The 23,117-nt window shown below is 37.3% G+C and overlaps 1 protein-coding gene across 3 annotated transcripts in view; it reads right to left on the bottom strand.

Annotated features, from left to right (window-relative positions):
• The window catches only part of BCKDHB (branched chain keto acid dehydrogenase E1 subunit beta), a 244,674-nt gene that overhangs the window by 169,929 nt on the left and 51,628 nt on the right, over nt 1-23,117 (bottom strand). For all 3 annotated transcript variants that reach the window (XM_065543803.1, XM_065543802.1, XM_005552488.4), the window contains exons 4-6: nt 15,975-16,108; nt 15,100-15,255; nt 12,763-12,871 (exon numbers count right to left, since the gene is read on the bottom strand). In XM_065543803.1, the coding sequence (XP_065399875.1) occupies nt 12,763-12,871; nt 15,100-15,255; nt 15,975-16,108 (399 nt within the window). The remainder of the gene's footprint in view (nt 1-12,762; nt 12,872-15,099; nt 15,256-15,974; nt 16,109-23,117) is intronic.

Raw genomic sequence — 23,117 nt, forward strand, 5'->3', positions numbered from 1 at the left:
TCTACATACACATACATATATAAGCAGAAATGTTTTCTTCAGCATTGTTTAAAATCACCAGAATTTAGAAGTAACTCATTGTTCCATAATAAGGAAAGGATACATATGAAGGTACATGTGAAGAAATTTTATGACTATAAAACAAATCTGGTTTTATAAATATAAAAACCAGCTAAGCCTATGTGAATAGATACAGAAATATACCAAAAATATACTGGTAAGAAAAGCAAGTTATACAATATTTGTAACATGCTCTTATTTGTATTATTTGTGTGTGTACATTTTATACACTCACATACTTGACTAAATGGATAGAAAATAATTTGCAAAGTAAGTTACAAAACAATGTTTATAACACAATATTTTTATGTTACACACACAAAATCTGTTTACATGGCAGTAAATGTATTCTATATATTCACATATGTATGTAAATATAAAGGCATAGAAAAAGGCTTAAGGAAAGGAGTTCAAAATGAGGCAGTAGGGAAAGGGAACTTTCACTATATTGTGCTATGTAGTTCTGTGATGCTGGAACTTTTTACAAAGAAAGCACATGACTCTCGTGGTATTAAAATTTTATTCAGGAACAAAAATAAATCACTCTACCACATAGCTTAAGCTTAGTCATTGAGAATGTAAATACCTTAAAGCTAATGATCAAAAATAGGTACCTGCTTATGGTCAAACTTAGCCTGAAAAGTGAATAATATTAAGAATATACCATAGTATAAGAAAATTCCACTGGGTCCTATTCCATGAATAGCTCAGTTTATTAAGTCAGCCACAGAAGATATACAAACAAATTCAAAGGCAACTGCACTGTCAGTTGACTAAACACCTTTTGACTCTTCTTGCTACTCAATACTAAATCAGGGCCTTCTCATCACAAAATAGAATAATTGCCTATTAGCTGAAGTCCTGCTTGCTTTAGATATCTGGAACTATAAATTTACAACAAATGCTACCATGCAATTTTAAGAACGAAATAGAAATCTACTTGATCACTTCATAAAAGAATAAATATGAAATAAACAAACATGACTTGTAATCAAATAGAAACTGAAATAAATTGATTAACAATATACGTTTAAAAGTGTATATAAAACAGTCTTACAGTATATACAACAAAAACTCAACAGTAGTTAGAGGATGGACTTATGGGTTCCCTTTATCTTTGTTTGTACTTTTCAGTACAAACATATATAAAAGATTAAACAATAGATACAATCCAAATCTTCCTGTATTCACATCCTTCTGCAATATGAGTATGCATCTTTTCCCATGAAGAGATGCTATTTGTCCTTCTCTTCAACTTGGGCTGACTTTCTGACTTATTTTGGCCAACATACTATAGCAGAAGTGATAGTATGTCAACTCCAAGCCTATGCTTCAAGGGCCTTACAACCTGTGCTTCCAGCAGGTGAACAAGCTTGAGCTAGCCCACAGGGTGATAAAGAGACAGACCGACCGGGCGCGGTGGCTCAGGCCTGTAATCCCAGCACTTTGGGAGGCCGAGACAGGCCGATCACGAGATCAGGAGATCAAGACCATCCTGGCTAACAGGGTGAAACCCCGTCTCTACTAAAAAATACAAAACAAAAACTAGCCGGGCAAGGTGGCGGGCGCCTGTAGTCCCAGCTACTCGGGAGGCTGAGGCCGGAGAATCGTAAACCCGGGAGGCGGAGCTTACAGTGAGCTGAGATCCGGCCACTGCACTCCAGCCCGGGCGACAGAGCGAGACTCCGCCTAAAAAAAAAAAAAAAGAGACAGATAGACCAAAGCCTACCAGCCATAACTGGTGAAATAGCCCAACTAAGATCAGCAAATCCAATCCACACCTGACCTGCAACTGACTATAGACCTATGAGGGAGCCAAGACAAGACCAGAATTGCTGAGCTGTGCCCAGTCTAAATGTTGACCTACAGATGTGCTATATAAAGAACGTTGTTGACTTAGCCACTAAGTTTTAGGAGTGGCTTGTTAAGCATCGATGGCTCACAGATAGAGTATGTGTTATCTTTATAATGAGAAAAATTAATCTTTTTAAGAAAATAAGGTAAGCCATTGTAAACCAATGCCTAAATTATAACATTGTGTACAACAAAATAAAATTATCTGATTTTCAGCAGTTGTATACATTTTCAATCTAAAAAGAAGAAATTAAGCTCAAGAGGGTATCAGAACTACTTCATTGTAGTTAAAGATCCAGCTGACATTTAGCAAACCTAATTGTCTTAGTTCATTTTGTTTTGCTAGGACAGAATACCTAAGACTGGATGATTTATAGATAAAATGCATTTCTTAAAGTCTGGAGTTCAACTATTTCAACCAAAAGACTTAAAAGTTGTTGCCTGAATAATTAATAGCCTACCAACCAAAAAAAGTCCAGGACCAGACAGATTCACAGCCGAATTCTACCAGACGTACAAGGAGGAGTTGGTACCATTCCTTCTGAAACTATTCCAATCAATAGAAAAAGAGGGAATCCTCCCTAACTCATTTTACAAGGACAACATCATCCTGATACCAAAGCCTGGCAGAGATACAACAAAAAAAGAAAATTTTAGACCAATATCCCTGATGAACATTGATGCAAAAATCCTCAATAAAATACTGGCAAACCGAATCCAGCAGCACACCAAAAAGCTTATCCACCATGACCAAGTGGGCTTTATCCCTGAGATGCAAGGCTGGTTCAACATACGCAAATCAATAAACGTAATCCAGCATATAAACAGAACCAAAGACAGAAACCACATGATTATCTCAATAGATGCAGAAAAGGCCTTCGACAAAATTCAACAGCCCTTCATGCTAAAAACTCTCAATAAATTCAGTATTGATGGAATATATCTCAAAATAATAAGAGCTATTTATGACAAACCCACAGCCAATATCATACTGAATGGGCAAAAACTGGAAAAATTCCCTTTGAAAACTGGCACAAGACAGGGATGCCTTCTCTCACCACTCCTATTCAACATAGTGTTGGAAGTTCTGGCTAGGGCAATCAGGCAAGAGAAAGAAATCAAGGGTATTCAGTTAGGAAAAGAAGAAGTCAAATTGTCCCTGTTTGCAGATGACATAATTGTATATTTAGAAAAGCTCATCGTCTCAGCCCAAAATCTCCTTAAGCTGATAAGCAACTTCAGCAAAGTCTCAGGATACAAAATCAGTGTGCAAAAATCACAAGCATTCTTATATACCAGTAACAGACAAACAGAGAGCCAAATCAGGAATGAACTCCCATTCACAAGAGCTTCAAAGAGAATAAAATACCTAGGAATCCAACTTACAAGGAATGTAAAGGACGTCTTCAGGCAGAACTACAAACCACTGCTCAGTGAAATAAAAAAGGACACAAATGGAAGAACATACCATGCTCATGGATAGGAAGAATCAATATCGTGAAAATGGCCATACTGCCAAAGGTAATTTATAGATTCAATGCCATCCCCATTAAGTTACCAGTGACTTTCTTCACAGAATTGGAAAAAACTGCTTTAAAGTTCATATGGAACCAAAAAAGACCCTGCATTGCCAAGACAATCCTAAGCCAAAAGAACAAAGCTGGAGGCATCACGCTACCTGAATTCAAACTATACTACAAGGCTACAGTAACCAAAACAACATGGTACTGGCACCAAAACAGAGATATAGACCAATGGAACAGAACAGAGCCTTCAGAAATAATACCACACATCTATAGCCATCTGATCTTTGACAAACCTGATAAAAACAAGAAATGGGGAAAGGATTCCCTATTTAATAAGTGGTGCTAGGAAAATCAGCTAGCCATAAGTAGAAAGCTGAAACTGGATCCTTTCCTTACTCCTTATACGAAAATTAATTCAAGATGGATTAGAGACTTAAATGTTAGACCTAAAACCATAAATCCCTAGAAGAAAATCTAGGTAATACCATTCAGGACATAGGCATGGGCAAGGACTTCATATCTAAAACACCAAAAGCAACGGCAACAAAAGCCTAAATTGACAAATGGGATCTAATTAAACTAAAGAGCTTCTGCACAGCAAAAGAAACTACCATCAGAGTGAACAGGCAACCTACAGAATGGGAGAAAATTGTTGCAATCTACTCATCTGACAAAGGGCTAATATCCAGAACCTATAAAGAACTCAATCAAATGTACAAGAAAAAAACAAAAAACCCATCAAAAAGTGGGCAAAGGATATGAACAGACATTTCTCAAAAGAAGACATTCATATAGCCAACAGACACATGAAAAAATGCTCATCATCACTCGCCATCAGAGAAATGCAAATCAAAACCACATTGAGATACCATCTCACATCAGTTAGAATGGCAATCATTAAAAAAATCAGGAAACAACAGGTGCTGGAGAGGATGAGGAGAAATAGGAACACTTTTACACTTTTGGTCGGATTGTAAACTAGTTCAACCATTGTGGAAAACAGTGTGGTGATTCCTCAAGGATCTAGAACTAGAAATACCATTTCACCCAGCCATTCCATTACTGGGTATATACCCAAAGGATTATAAGTCATGCTGCTATAAAGACACATGCACACGTATGTTTACTGAGGCACTATTCACAATAGCAAAGACTTGGAAGCAACCCAAATGTCCATCAGTGACAGACTGGATTAAGAAAATGTGGCACATATACACCATGGAATACTATGCAGCCATAAAAAAGGATGAGTTTGTGTCCTTTGTAGGGACATGGATGCAGCTAGAAACCATCATTCTCAGCAAACTGTCACAAGAACAGAAAACCAAATACCGCATGTTCTCACTCATAGGTGGGAATTGAACAATGAGATCACTTGGACACAGGAAGAGGAGCATCACACACCGGGTCCTATTGTGGGGAGGGGGTAGGGAGGAAGGGACAGCATTAGGAGATATACCTAATGTAAAAGACAAGTTAATGGGTGCAGCACACCAACATGGCAAATGTATACATATGTAACAAACCTGCACGTTGTGCACATGTACTGTAGAATTTAAAGTATAATTAAAAAAAAAAAAGTTGTTGCTTGTAGGGAAAGATGCATGGATTTGGTGAAGGGTAAGGTGAGGAACTGCTATTTTTTATTAGAAGCTATTATTTGACTTTTTAAATTATGTACAAGTATTATTTCAATTTAGAAACTAATTCAAAAATCTAACAAATGAATTCAATTTCTCCCATTAATGGATCCAACTTACTCTTGTGAGTGTACCTAGTATTAAATATACTAATCTGCACAAATTAATCTGCTTAACGTAAAATACAAAATATTAATTTCTCTCTTTATGAACACTGATACTTGGCAAAAATATTTTAAGTCTTCTACCATTAAAAAGCTACTTTAAATAATGTTCTTCTCTTCAAAATATATGAATTCATATACAATTAGTGCATCTGCTAAAAAAGTTCCTCAATATCATTATGTCTTATTTTTACCTATTTTTGGATTATCCAGAAATCCTAGAAACAAGACAGACAATACAAGGATTTTAGTCTTTTAGTCTGTCTTGATTTCTCACTAGAAGAATCACAGATAAAAGTCATATTTACTTCAATATCACCGATGTCATGTGTCATTCAATTAAATAAAATCAAAAGTCCAAAAGGCATTAAAGAATATCTTCTTCACAAGATGCTTATATGTGATAATGTCACACTGACTCACTCTCTTTTTGAATCATCACTATTTTGTACATTTTACACCAGCTAGATTGTTCTGCCTTATCTACCTTTTCTAAATGTCCTTCTTCCATTTCTAAAAAGATTCACTGCACTCAAATGTCATAATTACAATAAATAATCAGGAAATTGAAAATATTATTAGGTTACTTTCTCCTTCCACATTCAGGAAACCTAAAGTTTTATATATATTGATTGCATATTCAAAATAAAGAGAAATAAAATTCAAGAAAACTGCTGCATAAAGAATGTATTACTTATTTTCATTTTCATCTGTACAATTTATAAAGTTAATGGCTGAATTGAAAGAAATCATTTCTAAAGGCTGGACATGTGGGAGAGTCACCACAGCACAGAGGTTTGCACAGAGAGCAGTTTATGAGCACAGGCCCAGAAATGATGGAGTCAGAGAGATCAGGCCCAGAAATGATGGAGTCAGAGAGATCAAAAGGAGCTGTGATTGGCACAATGCTGCACAGGTGCCAAACGACCTCATCTCTTCTCGCCCAAATGCAGGAAGACTACGTTTCCCAGCTGCCTTTGCCTCTATCTGGGAACATTATGACTAGATCCCTTAATGACTAATGATTACAAGGTGCAAAGGTTCCCCAACCCCCTACCTGTAACCAGACCAGACTGTGACATGTAGTTTTTATAACTTTCAAAGAAGCAAATTAATCCTATGCCAATGGAGAAATTAATGCAATATATATATATTCAAACCTTGGACTATATACTACATAGGGATGTACTACCTTAAAGCATGGCTATGAATGGTGCAGTCATCCCTTGGTATGCAGGGAGGATTGGTTCAGGACTTCTTGAAGATACAAAAATTCATGGATGCTCAGATCCCTGATCTAAATGGCATAGGATTTGCTTAGAACCTATGCACAACCTCCCTTATCCTTAAAATCATATCTAGATTACTTATAATGCCTAATACAATGTAAATTCTATGTAAATGGCTGCTATACTGTATTGTTTAGAGAATAACGACAAGAAAAAAGGCCTGTACATGTTCAGTACAATAATGACAAGAAAAAGGCCTGTACATGTTCAGTGTAATTATTTTTTCAAATATTTTCAATCTGTGGTTGGTTAAACTTATGGCTCTGGAACCCACAGATAAAAAGTGCCAACTATATATATTTCCATTCAGTTAAAAAGTAGATCATTCTGGCCGGGCGCGGTGGCTCACGCCTGTAATCCCAGCACTTTGGGAGGCCGAGGCGGGCGGATCACAAGGTCAGGAGATCGAGACCACGGTGAAACCCCGTCTCTACTAAAAATACAAAAAAAAAAATTAGCCGGGCGCGGTTGTGGGCACCTGTAGTCCCAGCTACTCGGGAGGCTGAGGCAGGAGAATGGCGTGAACCCGGGAGGCGGAGCTTGCAGTGAGCCGAGATCGCGCCACTGCACTCCAGCCTGGGCGACAGAGCGAGACTCCATCTCAAAAAAAAAAAAAAAGTAGATCATTCTATCAGCCTGGGCAACATGGAGAAACTCAAAAATGGAGTTTCTCAAAAACCCAAAAAATTGAGAAATACGAAAATTAGCGAGGCATGGTGGCATATGCCCGTGGTCCCAGCTACTTCAAAGGCTGAATCACCTGAGCCCAGGAGGTTGAGGGTGCCATGAGCTGTGATCACACCACTGCACTCCGTCCTGGGCAACAGAGGGAGACCCTGTTTTGAAAAATAAAAAATAAGATCATTTTAATTATGTGGGAAACTTTTAAAATCTAGACAACTATTTCCTGACATGAAACTAGGACACTGGAGGAAGTTATATTTCATTTATGTCCTCTATTCAATAATAATTAGGTGGGATGCAAAATAGCGTAGTATTAGAAAGACAGCAGCCTCTGGTGTCAAAATGTCTTGGTTTAAAACCTAAATCCATCACTCATTATTTCTGTGAGCTTGAGCAAGTTTCTTAAAGTCACTATCTGTCCTAAATATACCCAATCCTGGTTGTGTGACTTTGGACAAGTTGTCTAATTTCCCTAATCCTTAGGTTCCTCATCTATAAAATGGTGATAATGACAGAATTGACCCGATATGCTGGTTGTGAGGATTAAATGACATAGTCCCCATGTCTACACAAGATAGCCCAGTGTCTAGCACACTTAAAGACTAAGCAGATACACACATGGATAATCTCACTTAAATCCTCTCAGCAACCTTATGAAATATGATTATGAGTAAATAGAAGGGGTTCCTACTTCACCTACTAAGACAAAAGAAGTACCTATGTTAAATCATGACAGCTGCAGTTTATTGTGCTATTAACGAAGGATATTTTCATCTTAAAAGAGGCATCTCTTCTCTAGCCAAGATCATGCATTCGTCAAAATTATCTATTATATTAGTAAAATCTACAGGAGACTGAAACTCAAAGTATGTTAAACTTAAAATGAGATTAAATGGAGAGATGTGAAAAAAGCTTACTAATCAAAGGAAGTTTAAAGGAGTAAGAGTAATTTGGAGCCCCAGTCTCCCGTCATCCCTGGCAAACCACCCATAGAAAGTTAAATTCTGACTCCACACAGACAATTCCAGAAAAGAAATCAGAATGGCTGAGATTGAGGCACATGGCCATGTCCTGAGATCAGGGAGGTCGATAAGATGACTGTCAGCCCCTTCAGAACCACATTGGGTAAGATAAGGGCAGTAAGCATGGAAAGAGTATGTTCTACAAGGAAAAGAAGAAACCCAGAGGTGCCCAGATTAACCAGTGAGTGAGAGCTCTGCACTGCAACCATAAGCAAAAGCCTTGTGTTTACCTCTGTAAGTGAATCATTCTTAAACAGGATTTAGTAATATAAATGATATGCATACAGATTAAAATTATACACTACAGGTAAATTCTTTTCAAAGTTGACAAGTTAACTTTCTGATGCCTACCTTTAGCTTCCTAAGGAACACTTTACCTAGTATCCTTTACCCACTTTATTTTAGAGATTATATATGGACTACTACTCCAGACTTGAGAAAATAACATCTCTACCTTGATAGTACTGCAGGAGGGAAAAGCAGGCAGTAGTTGATGCTTCCCTGAAATATTTCCTACTGCACTGGTTTAGTTCTGATGAGGCAAAGTGGCAAAAATATGCCAGGGAATCACTTTTTTTGTCAGCGACATTTTGCTGATGAATATTATTAGGAAATACACTCACGTTTGTTTCCTTAGAAGTATTTAGACCTAGGCGGGCGCGGTGGCTCAAGCCTGTAATCCCAGCACTTTGGGAGGCCGAGACGGGCGGATCACGAGGTCAGGAGATCGAGACCATCCTAGCTAACACGGTGAAACCCCGTCTCTACTAAAAATACAAAAAACTAGCCGGGCGAGGTGGCGGGCGCCTGTAGTCCCAGCTACTCAGGAGGCTGAGGCAGGAGAATGGCGCAAACCCGGGAGGCGGAGCTTGCAGTGAGCTGAGATCCGGCCACTGCACTCCAGCCCGGGCTACAGAGCAAGACTCCATCTCAAAAAAAAAAAAAAAAAAGAAGTATTTAGACCTTCTCAGCATCCCTCTACATTCAACCTCTCTTTCCTTTCTCTTTATCTCTCTAGATTATATTCTGGTTATTGCTTTGGTTTTATCTTCCAGTTTATCAATTCTCCCATCATCTGTTTATATTATCATTCTGAGCTCCACTTTGCTTTTGAACTCTGCAGAGTTCTCATTTTCATGCCAGCAACCAGAGAGAAGGGGCCTGGTACCTTGCTGAATAAGGAACTATTACGCTAGCCCTGGACTGCCAACTTAGACATTTATATATATTTAAAATCAGCACACACACAATCACACACCATTTATTTCAGGGTATCTAATCTACTATTCCTTCATTAATACCAGAAAAGAAAATCTTATTCTACACTTACTATTAACACCTCCTTCTCCTTTCCCCTCCTTAAATTCATTTAGACACCAAATATTTCATATAATCTAAAAAAATTTCTAACCCATTTCCTTCTGCTAATTCAGGCCTTCTCCACGACATCACATAAACAGGCTATTCAAACAGCTGCCTACCTGGTCTCCTAGCAGCCAACGTTTTTCCTACACTAAGGCTTGGAGGTGGTGAGAGATGGACCTAAGTTCCAATCCATTGTAGCAAGTTCTATTTTGTTCTTGTTTCCCCCTACTTTATTTCTATCTTCCCTTCCTCACAGTCTTCCCCATGGACTTAAGGTTATAGCACCAAACACAGAAGCAACCATCTTTCTTAGACTGTTTAACTAGTTTTTACAGCTGCAAATGGTCAGATGCTTAGAATATATTTCCTATATCTTCCAATTTTGCTTCTTCTAGTTTTGCTTCTACAATCAAACCCTGACTGTTACCACGATATAAAGAGATCTGTCTCCTTTCTTTAAACAAAGCAGTGTGACCCATCAGATGGATGGAGCTTAGCTTATTCAACTAACCTAAAATCTTCTAGTGATGGGCAAATGTGTTGTTTCCAGTTCTTGTTCATTTAAAGGGCACTGCAGTGACCAGTAACATTTTCTTCCAAATTTTGCCAATGTATCTCCGAAATGGATCCCTAGAAGTAGACTATGAGTCAAAGGGTAAACAGCTGAATTATTTCAAACAGATCTCTTCCCCTCCTTAAAATTTATAGCTTCTGTTGGAAACCATGTAAGTAATTGTGGTAGAGACTGGTAGTTGTCCCTCAATATCCATTTCCTGTCATTGTGTAATAATTAAATTTTTAGTTAGGCACTTAAGCCAAAGACTAGCTTTCTCAGCCTCTTCTGTGGTTAGGTGTGGTCATGGCCATATGATTAGGTGTGACCCGTGGGAAGTGAAATTTAATGCGTGCAATCTTCAAGTTATTCTTTAAAGAGAAGGAGAATACCTTTTCCTTTCCTCCTTCCCCCTTCCTGGTAGCTGAAATGCATATGTGATATTGGGAGCTGGTACAGCTACCTAGGACCAGGAACGGAAAACTGTATGTTGAAGACAGCACAGCAACCAGAGAGAAGAGGCCTGGTACCTTGATGACTAAGGAACTATCACACTAGCCCTGCACTGCCAACTTAGACATTTATATTAGAGGGAAATAAATTTCCATATTACTTAAGGCCTTATATTAGCATAACATATCTAAGTTTATGGAATTATATAATTCATAAATGTATTTATGTGTTTGAGATACCATTCCATAAATAAAAGGTCTTAAATTATTGGGGAAACTTCTGGAAACCTTTTGAACACTGAACCTCATCAGGGTCTTTCATAATCTCTCCCAGGACCAAGCTTAAGACAAACTTTTCAAGTGCATTCTCTTAGCTGGAATCCTGTAAATTTATTTGCCTGACCAATTCTGGTTTCAAATTTTGCAGCTAAGTTAATATTACTTTTTCAAACATTTCTTACTCAGTCGCCATTTATTAAATACTGCAAAATTTCTTTACTGATTGACCATACCAGCTGGCTGGCATTACAAATATAATAGCCACAGGATATCCAAAGTACTAGAAATCCTTTTCATCAAAAAGCTATTCACAATATATCACTGATATTTTCCTATTCACTTCAAAATTTTAAATTCTTACATTCATTTTTATTACATAATGGGATACAGACCATAATAGAGTCCATATAAATCTAGAGTTAATTTAAAATCTGTTTTTAAACTTAAGAGCAACAGGAACTCTGAAAAGTCTCCAGCGAAAGTGTAAAATGACACATCCACTTTGAAAAACTCATCACAGGGGAATGGATACATTGAAACAGAAGCCCAGTTGCAAGGGCCATGAATTAACTGTGATCTATTACTACAATGAAATGCTACTTATTGAACAATACTGTACATGCCTCAGATTTTGGGATGTTCTTTTCCCCACAGCCAAGAAGCATTGATTGGCAGGTTGGCTCCAGAAACATAACTGTAATATGCTAATGCTATTCACAAAAAATTAGCTTGATGAAGAGGGGCAAGCTACTTTCCCTAGTGACTAGAATACTTAGAAAAATAATAACAACAAGAAAAATTGTTATTACTTAGTAGTGGTAATACTATCAATGAACAATGATGTAATGACAATGTTCATTATTTAGTAGTAACGTTCTAATATTGTACATAGTTGTAAGGTATTATTGTAATAGAAATGAACAATGAATATTCATCCAATATAATGACAATGTTCCTTACTAAGTAGTAATGTTCTAATATTGTACAAAACTGTAATATTATTGTAATAGAAATGAACAATAGATATTCATACAACGGACTACTACTCAGCAACGAAAAGTGAATAAACTACTGATACAAGCAACATGAATGACTCTCAAAAGCATTAGGTTGAGGAAAAGAAAGCAGACACAAAAGAACATATGCAGTGTGCATGGATTTATATGTAGCCCAAAACCATGTATACCTAATCCGACGACAATCAGAAAGTGGCTGATTTTGGTGTAGGGAGAACGGGTCCATAGTGAAGAGTGAGAAAGAAGCTTCCAGGAGTGATTAAAATGCTTTAGACAGAACAAATCATTTGCTATTAAAAATTTCCATTACAGTGAAGAAATTAGCAGTTACGGATGTATTTTTATAAAATCAGGATTTTGAGCTAAAAAGAGGATGACCAAACATCTCAGTTTGCTTTACACAGTCATCCCAGCATAGACCTGATAGCACAACATAATTGTTAACAGCACCTCCTTCACAATCAAAGGTATCCTGATTTAAATGAAGGAAGACCTTTATGATCACTTTAGTTAAAAGGAAACATATACTATTTAGTAAAATGAGCTCATTTACTTTTCTGTTCAATCCATATTTCCTAAGCACCTACTATGTAGTTAAACATAGTCGCTTTATTATTGCTACCACTTCACAATTCCTCTTTGTTTCTACAATCAAAATATAAAATGGCTAGATGAATTTTTCCCAAACATAAAATTTACACCTGAGGACAAACTAAATACCAAAAAAGAAATCAAGATTCTTTCTACAAGGAAAATATAAATCAACCACATGGAAAAAAAAGATAGAACTTTTGGAGCTATAAAAAAAAACAAAGTATATAAAGATATTCACAAATATAAAATAAAGAAAACCTTTACCTGCTGCCCTGTAAAGTATTTTAGGTTCAAAAAATATACAAGGATTTTTATCCTCTATGCATGACAAAAGAAGTCCTTTGGCCTGGAAAGGGCCTCTGGGTATAACCACCTGCAAAAACAGATTTTTTAAGACAATTTTAGTAAAAATATATCCCAGTAAACTCGCTTCTAAGAAGGACTGATTTTAAATAACCAATTGTTACTAATTAGAAATAGATATTGGGTAGTTATTTTAAGCCTAATTATCACTTAAGTTTATATTATATAAAAATAAAAATGCCTCTTATTCAACAGATATTTATTGGATGCCTACCATGTTCTGTTAACTAAGATACTACTCTTCTCTTAAGAAGCTGAACTTGCCTATATAAAAAAGTAAAAAGAATATGCAAAGATCATTCATCAAAGCAAAAACTGTAATATTGTTAATATCTACCTGTGTTTATCTATAAAGAAATCTCTTCTACTAATAATCTGCTTCTACTTTCAAAGTACATGCAACTCTCTTCTCCAGTTTTAACATGTCAAAATCTGCTTCTTTCCCACGAAAAAAAATATGGTCTTCATTTCATAAGTGAAAAATTAATCCACTGAGTTTTATGATCCAGGCACCATAGTGTCCAGTTATAGCAAAGCAAAAAGAAAAGTGTGGAGAGTCCACACTTGCACTCCCAGGAAAGGGCTCCAGGACCTTCTCGAGAATGAGGGTGATGATGAGGAAGATGACAATGACAGTAGGAAGTACGTGTGTAAACTTGGCCAAACACTCTATGAATTAATTCATCTGTTCATAGCAACCCCACTAGGTAGCTATTATAATTTTCCTCATTTTAGAAATAGACACTGAGGTTAAGAGAGAACAAGTAGCTTGCCTAAGGTCATACTACTTGCTTGATCAGAGAGTCTCACCCAATTCCTACTGATACCAAAGCTCAAGCTCTTCTCTTCTATCTCTTGTTGCCTTAAATCATGAACTTTGCCTAATTTTAAATGATTATAAAATAATTGTCTAAAGACAAATATTATACAGGAAGTTATTAAAATAAACCTGAACTTCTCACAAAGACTCAAGATTCCCTGAGGCAAACTATATTTGGCTTTCAAAGCCACTTTTATGCCATTTTTATTGAAGGGTTTTATTTTAAAAATAAAAGAGCAGCAAAAATGTCACTATTTTATTTTCTGTAAATGGACCTCTGAACACATTAATAACCACATCACATAATGTCTTTATCTTATGTTCCTACTTTTTAATTTCCCTTCATCTGCTTTCTTCATATTAGCCTTTTATACTTTATGTATATTTTCATTTCAGCTGAAAAAAAAAGGAAAAAGGAAGAGGAAGAAAGAAAATGAAGGAGGAAAAGAGAAGGTAGGGGACAGACAGAAAAGATCTGTTCTTAAAAACAATATAATGTTTTAAATATTAAATGTAAATTAATGTTTAGCTCAAGCACTTGCCTCGCACATGGCTTCTTTCCCACTCTACAACTTCTAGCTCACATTAAAAAATCAGGTAACATCTACTCAACTAAGATAAGCTTATAACTTTGATCTGGCAGAAAAAAACAAATAAGAAAATAAGAATAAAACACTGACACATGCTCACAATCAATTCATGTGATCAAAAAACAAATATACATCTCTGGATTCACACATTTATGGGTTTCCATAATGATCCCCTGAAAAGCTTACTCAATAAACAGAAACAGAAAAGATAATATAAAAAATTAAGACTTAACATACTCAAAATATTTTTGCCATCAAAAGACCTAAGCTTTTGTGAAGGACAGACTATAAAAAGGAGATGCTTCAAAATTAATTGGTTGAGCAAGTATTACCTTACTTTAAACAGAAAAAAAAAAAATGTAGGTAACAGTCTTCTCTCAGTCTTTTTAACAAGTGAGAAATAGATTAAAAGCAAAAGTCTTATCTCTCTGACTTTGAGGTAAATACAGACTAAACAGAAGATTTATTAAAATCACCCCATCATCAGTTAAGTGAGAAAGACTTAAGTTAGAGAGAAATATAAAGCTTTGAAAGAGAGGGGAGGTAAACCAACTATGTTCTTGGTCTTACTCTTTGAAGTCTATAAAATTAATTAATGCCAGAGTTTATAAAACCAGTCCTCCTTCAAAAAGAACTTTCTGTAAAACTGGGCATTGGATAGCATACTTAAAAGAACTGCTAACCTCCCTTTCTTAAGTACAGTTAAGTTCACATAAATTCCAAGAATCCTGTTTGTTTTCTTTCCTCTAGATAAGCATAGATATTAATAGAATGAACCAAAATGGAAACATCAAATAGAAATCAAATAAAGTACATAAATGAACATACCTTGATTCCTGGGCAATGGGCAAAAAATGCTTCAGGACTCTGAGAATGATAGAGAGCCCCATGGCCAACACAGCCCCAAGGGGACCGGATAGTGAGGCTTCCACAGTTAAAAAGATCCCCAGAGCGATAGCGATACTTGGCAGCTTCATTAACGATCTGAGGGGCAGAAAGAAAGAAAGGGTATGGCACAAAGAGTCCTTCCCTTCCGATCTCCTTCCTTCTTCCTTCCTCCCTCCCTCCTTCCTTCCTTCCTTTTTGAGATAGGGTCTTGTCTTTCCATTCTTTCCTTCCCCTCTTTCTTTTTGAGACAGGGTCTCGTCTTTCCCTTCCTCACTTCTTTCCTCTCTCCCCCTCTCCTCTTCCCTCTCCCCTCTCTCTCTCTTTCTTTCTCTCTTTCTTTTTGAGAAACGGTCTCGTTCTGTTGCCCAGGGAGTGCAGTGCCGTAATCACAGTTCAATGTAGCCTCAGACTCCTGGGCTTAAGTTATCCTCCCACCTCAGCCTCCAGAGTAACTGGGATGACAGGTATGTGCCACCACACCGGGCTAATTTTTGTAGTTTTTGTAGATATGGGTTCTCATTATCATTACATTGCCCAGGCTGGTCTTGAACTCGTGGTCTCAAGTGATCCTCCCACCCTGGCCTCCCAAAGTGCTGGGATTGCAGATGTAAGCCACTTCACCCAACCTCAATCTATTTGCTTAAACTATTCTATTAGATCTTTAAATAGATGCTCATAACAAAATTACAATTCTAATACATTAGTAAAAGGGTAACAAAATGTTCCTAGAATGCAGGTAAGGGTGGGTGGAAGGGTAGTGGCAATACTTCAGTATTTCATGGACTGAACAACCTTAGAAATATTCATTCACTTACCTGATCAAATGCAGGGAAAATATAATCTGCAAACTGAATTTCTGCAATGGCAGTAGCTCCAGTGACTGCAATTCCGATTCCAAATCCAACGATTCCTTGTTCACACAATGGGGTATTAAAAACTCTATCTTTTCCTTAAAATAGAAAAGAAAAAAAAGGTTAATGTGGCAAATGAGAGTAATGTCATGCATAATACATTTAAAAATTCAGTAAATTAATAATGGATTGGAGAAGTATAGAACAGGTAAAGGAAACAGAAAATAAAGAGTATGGCTGGCCACAGTGGCTCACACCTGTAATCCTAGCACTTTGGGAGGCCAAGGCAAGAGGATTGCTTGAGGCCAGGAGTTCAAGAATAACCTGCCCAGCATAGTGAAACCCTGACTCTATTAAAAAAAAAAAAAAAAAAAGTATGGTGAATTATTTAAATCCAATTAATAATTATATTAATTGTAAGTAATCTAATGTTTCAATGAAAATAAAAACTGTCACACTAGTATAAAAGAAAGAAAAACCCAACTATTTGAAAGGAAACACAAACTATAAAGACAAAGAAAGGTTGTTTAAAAAAAAAAAAAAAAGAAGGAAAAAATAGACAATAAAAAACCTAAACAAAAGAAAGTTGATGTCACTATATTAATAGCAGGCAAAGTAGACTTTCAGGAAAAAAAGCATACCAGAGATAGAAGGGAAAATGCATACTGTTAAAGGGTTCAATTCACAATAAATAAATAATTCTAAATCTATACTAAATCAATATCTAACAATGGGCTCCAAATAAATGGAAAAAGGTAACACAACTAAAAGGACAAATGGACAAATTCACCACACAGTGGGAAATGATTTTTTAATGTACTAGTCTGAAAAACTGACAAAAAAGGCATACGAAAAAAAAGGAGGGAGTGTAAAAAATAGAGATGATTTAAACATGTTCAACAAACATGGCCTAACTGACATACAAAGGACACTGCACCCAAAAGCAAAGAAAACAAATCCTTTTCAAGTAAACAGAAAACACTGACATTAACTGACCCTATACTGGACTACAAATCCAATCTCAACAATTTTAAAGGATTAAAATTACATATATTCTCTGACCATCGTGTAATTAAATTAGAAATCAATAAAAAGATGATACAAAAAATTCTTATGCTAGAATTTTTTTTTTTTTTTTTTTTTGAGATGGAGTTTTGCTCTTGTCACCCACCCAGGCTGGAGTGCAATGGCACAATCTCAGCTCACTGCAACCTCTGCCTCCTGGGTTCAAGTCATTCTCCTGCCTCAGCCACCTGAGTAGCTGGGATTACAGGCGCCCACCACCACAACCAGCTAATTTTTGTATTTTTAGGAGAGACGGGGTTTCACCATGTTGACTAGGCTGGTCTCGAACTCCTGACCTCAGGTGATCCTCCCACCTCAGCCTCCCACAGTGCTGGGATTACAGGCATGAGCTACCTGGGTTTAAGTGTTACTTCCATGGATTACTAAACACTCTAAGGCTCCGTTTCTTATGTGTAATAGAAAAATTATAACACTGAAAAGACTACAATAATTCATACATTTATTCAACGAATGTTTTTAAAGTACTTAATATGCCTGGCTAGAATTTTTTTTTAATATATGGTTAAATATTCACAGCTCAAAGAAGAAACTATAATGAAAATTAGAAAGTAGTATTTTAAATTGAATAATAATAAAAAAACTATACAAAATATCTTATTGAGGTTCTGAACACAATGTCAGAGTTGCCTTTTTCACACTATCCTTCCCACATTTAATGATTATAAACTCTGGACAAAATAAAACAAACAACTATTTAAAGGCATTGAAGGACCAAAAGGAGGCATAAACTGGAGTGTTGACTTTTGAAAGAAATTAAGCCCAGTGGACGACCATGACATTCATAAGGCTTGTCCTGCAAAAGGACTCCCCAGTCTATGAGCTGGGACGGCTAAAATTCAAACAAGTAGACTCAGTCTGGTTGATCTGAGGTGTCAGAAGATAGTCGGGGGCTACCAGTGGTTGAAAATTGAGAGACAGAATCCCTAAAGGAAGGGCACAGCATGGAGGAGCCCCAAAATCTGTGCATAAACTGATCAAATCTTTGCCAACACCTGTGCCTACAGGGCACTCCAAAAGCCCAGCAGCAAATAATCTCTGCCAGTTAAAACAGCTGTGCCCATCAACAACGAGGCAGATTTTGGAGTTTGAGACTCTTCAAATTACAGAAGTTTGATAAACCCTTTAGACGATCCATTTAGATGTCTAAAAACCCTTTAGATGAACCACTAGGTACAATTTTATTAGCGTACAATTCAATTTTCACTTGACGTTTCACCACCTCTCAGCTAATGCCAGAATTTAATTAGAAATTCTAATTTCAGGATTCTGGGTGGACAAAGACAATACCCACAGTCTGGCCATGTAACCAAATGTTTTGGGAGAAACCTAGTATTCATATTTCATTTCTATAATCCAAGGATACCAGTTCCTTTTCATATACAGAATTCAGTTTTAGCTCAATCATTTCCTTTGAATATGAATGAAACATGGGGCAGGTGTTGGGAAATGCCGACCAGACACATCCTGTAGTTTGCCACGCTATAAGCAGCTGCAGAAACTGAAAGCATGATTCATACTCATCATGATCTGCGACTATCTTCTGAAATTGTGACCTCTATTCCTCATCAATTCCCTATTTGACTGTGAGTAGCTTGATAATCTTTGAAAAACTATGATTCCATTGAACCAACAACTCAGTGGTAGAAAATGAATGTAAATTCCAGCTGTCTCCCACGGAATTCACAGCCCTGGAATACCTGAACCACCTTAACCAAACTAGCAGCATTCTTATTGATTCCTTGCTAGTTCATGGGATTCAGATATTTTTCATCTCAGAAAAAATTATAGCCTCGTTGCCAATAGAAAGTAGAATAAAATGAGTTTCTCAGAACTCTCTTACCCCAAAACATGTTTGGTTTGAGGAAAGAGTTTAACAAGTCTCTCTGACAAGTTTCTATGAGGTAGCAAAAGGGCTTCAACATACACTGTTAAAAATCTGTTTCTATTTTCTCCCAGATGCTGATTGAGGAGAAGTGCACAAATAAGATGCACAATATTGATGACTTCCTCTATCTTATAATGCAATTCATCCAGTGTAAAGTTCCTGTAGTACCCTGTAAGTATCCTGATAGATGAATAAATACATGAAGTGACTGCGCTATGAGCCAAGACAGACCTGGGTTTAAGTGTTATCTCCATGGATTACTAAACACTCTAAGGCTCCATTTCTTATGTGTAATAGAAAAATTATAACACTGAAAAGACTAAAATAATTCATATATTTATTCAATGAATGTTTTTAAAGTACTTAATTTTATACAGACACTTTCCTAACAGCAGCAAACAAAAGGAAAACATTTACATCCTCATGAAGCTTACATTCTAGTCAGAGGAAATGCAATAAAAACAAAATAAATGAAGGAAATATTTAGATTGTCAGATGATGAACCAGGGGAGTAGGTGATGAAGGGAGGGAAACTACCATGATTTTTAAGTAAGGAGATTGGGAAGACCCCACGGAGAGGTGACAGTTAAGCAAAGGGTTTAAATAAATGAGGATGTGTACCAGGCATGTATCTGAGAGAATAGATATTCTGGGCAGAGTGACCATCAAGTACAAAAACCATTGGGTAAGAAAATGTTTAACACATCAGAGGAAGGGCGAGGAGTCCAGATTGCCTGGTCTAGAGTAAAAGAAAGGGTAGTAGGAGATAAAGTCAAGGAGTTAAAGGATGGAATGGGGAGATGACAGAGATCAGGCAGGGCCCTGGAGGACACTGTAAACCCTCTTTTACTGAGACCGTGAGTCAGAAAGCAGGTGAGTGAGAAAACAGGAAGTTTTCAAGGTCATGCCATTCTCTGAGATGCATTTCAACAGGATCCCTCTGACTGGTATTTGGTGAAGAGCCTGTCAACAGCAAGGATGGATACTGCAAGATTGATTATCTGATACTGCAATAATCCCAGTAAGAGATAACAATGCATAATAGCAGAGAAGGTGGAGAAATGGTGTGAGACTCTGGATATATTCTAAAGATAGAGCTAAAAGGATTTCTGATGAAATGCATGTGCACTATGAGTCACAGCAATACTAAGGATGACTCAAAGTCTTTTGGCCTGGGTAACCTGAAGGACAGAGTTCCCAGTAACTGAGAAAGGGAAAACTGTGAAGAATCATGTTGGGTGAGAGATCAGCAGCTCAGGTTTGGAGATGTTTACTTTGAGATGCCCTCAGATATTCAGGTAGAGCTATCAATTAGACTGTTGGATATAAGTTGGAAGTCTTCGGCATAAAGACAGCATTTAATAACAAGGGATGGGATGAGATTACCTAGTAAATTTAAATGGAGAGAAAAGAAGAGATCTAAGATTGTAGCCTGGATACTCCAATGTTAACAAGACAAGCAAGTGAGACATAATTAGCCAAGTTGAGAAGGAAAACAAGCCAGAGTTTGGAGGAAAACCACAAGGAGAATGTGCTGTCCCAAAAGGAAGTGTTTCCAAGAATGATTAACTTGTATCTATACTGCTATTAAAAAGTGAGATGAGGGCTGAGGATTTTATCATTGGTGACCTTAACATGACCATTTCTGCAAAGTAGGAGAGAGAGAAGAGCAAAAAAAAAAAAAAAAAAAAAAAGCTTAATTGCAGTAACTTCAAGTAAGACTAGAGAATAGAAGCAGAGAAACTGAAGACAATGAGTAATGACAATTACATGGAAAAAGGAGAGAAGCAGCAAGGCACTGTGGCTCACACCTATAATCCCACCACTTTCGGAGGATCACTTGAGCCCAGGAGTTTGAGACCCCATAGCAAAACGCCATCTCTACAAAAAAATACAATAAAAAAATTAGCCGGGTGTGGTGGCAAGTGCCTGTAGTCCCAGCTACTCAGGAGGCTATGGTGGGAGGATCACTTGAGCACAGGAGTTCAAGGCTGCAGTGAGCCAAGATGGCACCACTGCACTCTACCCTGAGCAACAAAGTGAAATTCTGTCTTAAAAAAAAAAGAGAGAGAGAGAGAAGGAGAGAGAAGAGAAAGGGAACAGTCACTAGAGGGGAATATGGGGTCAAGAGTTTTGGGATTTTTGGTTTTTTTTGTTTGTTTTGAGACAGTCTCGCTCTGCCACCCAGCTGGAGTGCAGTGGCACCATCTCTACTTACTGCAGCCTCCACCTCCTGGGTTCAAGCGATTCTCCTGCCTCAGCCTCTCAAGTAGCTGGGATCACAGGCACCTACCACCACGCCCGGTTGATTTTTGTATTTTTAGTAGAGATGGGGTTTCACTATGTTGGCCAGGCTTGTCTCGAACTCCTGACCTCTGGTGATCCACCCACCTCAGCCTCCCAAAGTGCTGGGATTGCAGACGTTAGCCACTGCTCCAGTGACATTCAGCTCAGGATTCACACAGAGAGACGGATTTAACTAGAAGTAGATTTTGCCAAGGAAATATTGACATGGAATTTAAACTGGGTGTGAAAGAAAGAAAGGTAATCAGGGAAATGAGAGACAGCAACAAGGTGGTAAAATCCATGGCTTTTAAGAATCAATAGGGTCAAAAGATTGTTGGAATGGAAGTACTAGAAGCAGTCAGCTAGAGAGAGATTCAAAGTGCTAATCAGAGTTGAGGGTGCTTCAAACTGAGATTATGGAGAGACCGCTGTTATTGCTAATGACAAGAGTATGGCTGTAAGAATGAAAAGCTGATGTAGGATGGAGGATAAGATCACCAGAGAAGAAAAGGATAAGAAGCTGAGAAGCCAGAATATTGAAAAGACCATCCATGTGGACACTGACAGGAATGCTGGAGAGAGTGACAGTAAGCCAGGCTGGGAACAAAGAGGATGAGCCTGAGGTCCATAAAGGACAAGGAGGAGGAGTGTCAGTGCTTTGCACTAACTTACCTGGCACACTGACAGGATTTAACATATGTTTAGTTTGAAAGGATACATGAGATAAGGGGAGCTAGTTTCCTTGGATTTAGAAATCACATTTTTTTCCTTCCCCATTCTCAGCAACTGGATTGTCTTTTTCTACTTTCTACTCAACTATTTGATATTTGGAACCGACTTTCTCAAATTCAATACTATTAAATAGTGTATATGTCATAAGATAATAATTTCACACAGACCACACAGTTTAGCTCAGGTAGCAGAAAAAAAATGAATATTCCTGAAATATATGATAATTTAAGTCATTCATCCAAATGATGACTAAAATGCAGGATGTTGAAATTCCTATCTTTTAAAGGCAGTTGGGGTCTACAATGACACAGTAAGTCTCGGAGGCTCAAAGGAAGTTGCAAGAAGGAATCTATATCAATCAAGGTGCTGCAAACCAAACTCGGCAAATGTTTAATTCGGTGGTTAGTGGCTTTGACTTATGTGAAGGAAAAAACTATGCCTACTCTGAAACAGTTCCTCAATGCCCAGCAGCTTTGATTGGGCAAAAAAAAGTAAATACTATCGAATTACTTCTTTCTAAACCTCAGATAGCAGAATAAAATGAAAATTTCTGATAAATTTGTTGCTATCAATAGTATAGATAACTAAAATAAAAGAAATAAATATTTCTATAACATGCCATTTTCTTACATTGTGCTACTCCTGCTTTGTATAACTCCATGATCTCCCAAGTCAATGAAAACATGTATGGAATGCCAGATGGCTGACTGTATATTTGACTTATCAATTTCTCATTTGTTGAAGATCAAGCATAAAATCATACCATCGCTTTCTAATAGTGTTCTTCTTTTGTAAAGGGAGCATGATTAAGAAGTTCTACATCACTGGCAGTGCACCATCTGTTAAAGATATTGTTCATTACGTAATACTAAACTTCATATTAAAATCAGCAGGTGATTCCTATTGCTAAGCAATTAGAAATGGGTAAAACTGAGTCCACCAGTGAACCCTGTTCCCTATCTAACATTCAGCCACAACTACAGACCAGAAAAATAGTGAAAAGAGGGCAGAGAAACAATTAAGAAAAAGAAGCCGGTGTGGTGGCTCAGGTCTGTAATCCCAGCACTTTGAGAGGCTGAGGTGGGCAGATCACTTGAGGCCAGGAGTTCGAAACCAGC

The sequence above is a fragment of the Macaca fascicularis genome, chromosome 4, assembly GCF_037993035.2.
Source record: "Macaca fascicularis isolate 582-1 chromosome 4, T2T-MFA8v1.1".
Taxonomy (NCBI): domain Eukaryota; kingdom Metazoa; phylum Chordata; class Mammalia; order Primates; family Cercopithecidae; genus Macaca; species Macaca fascicularis.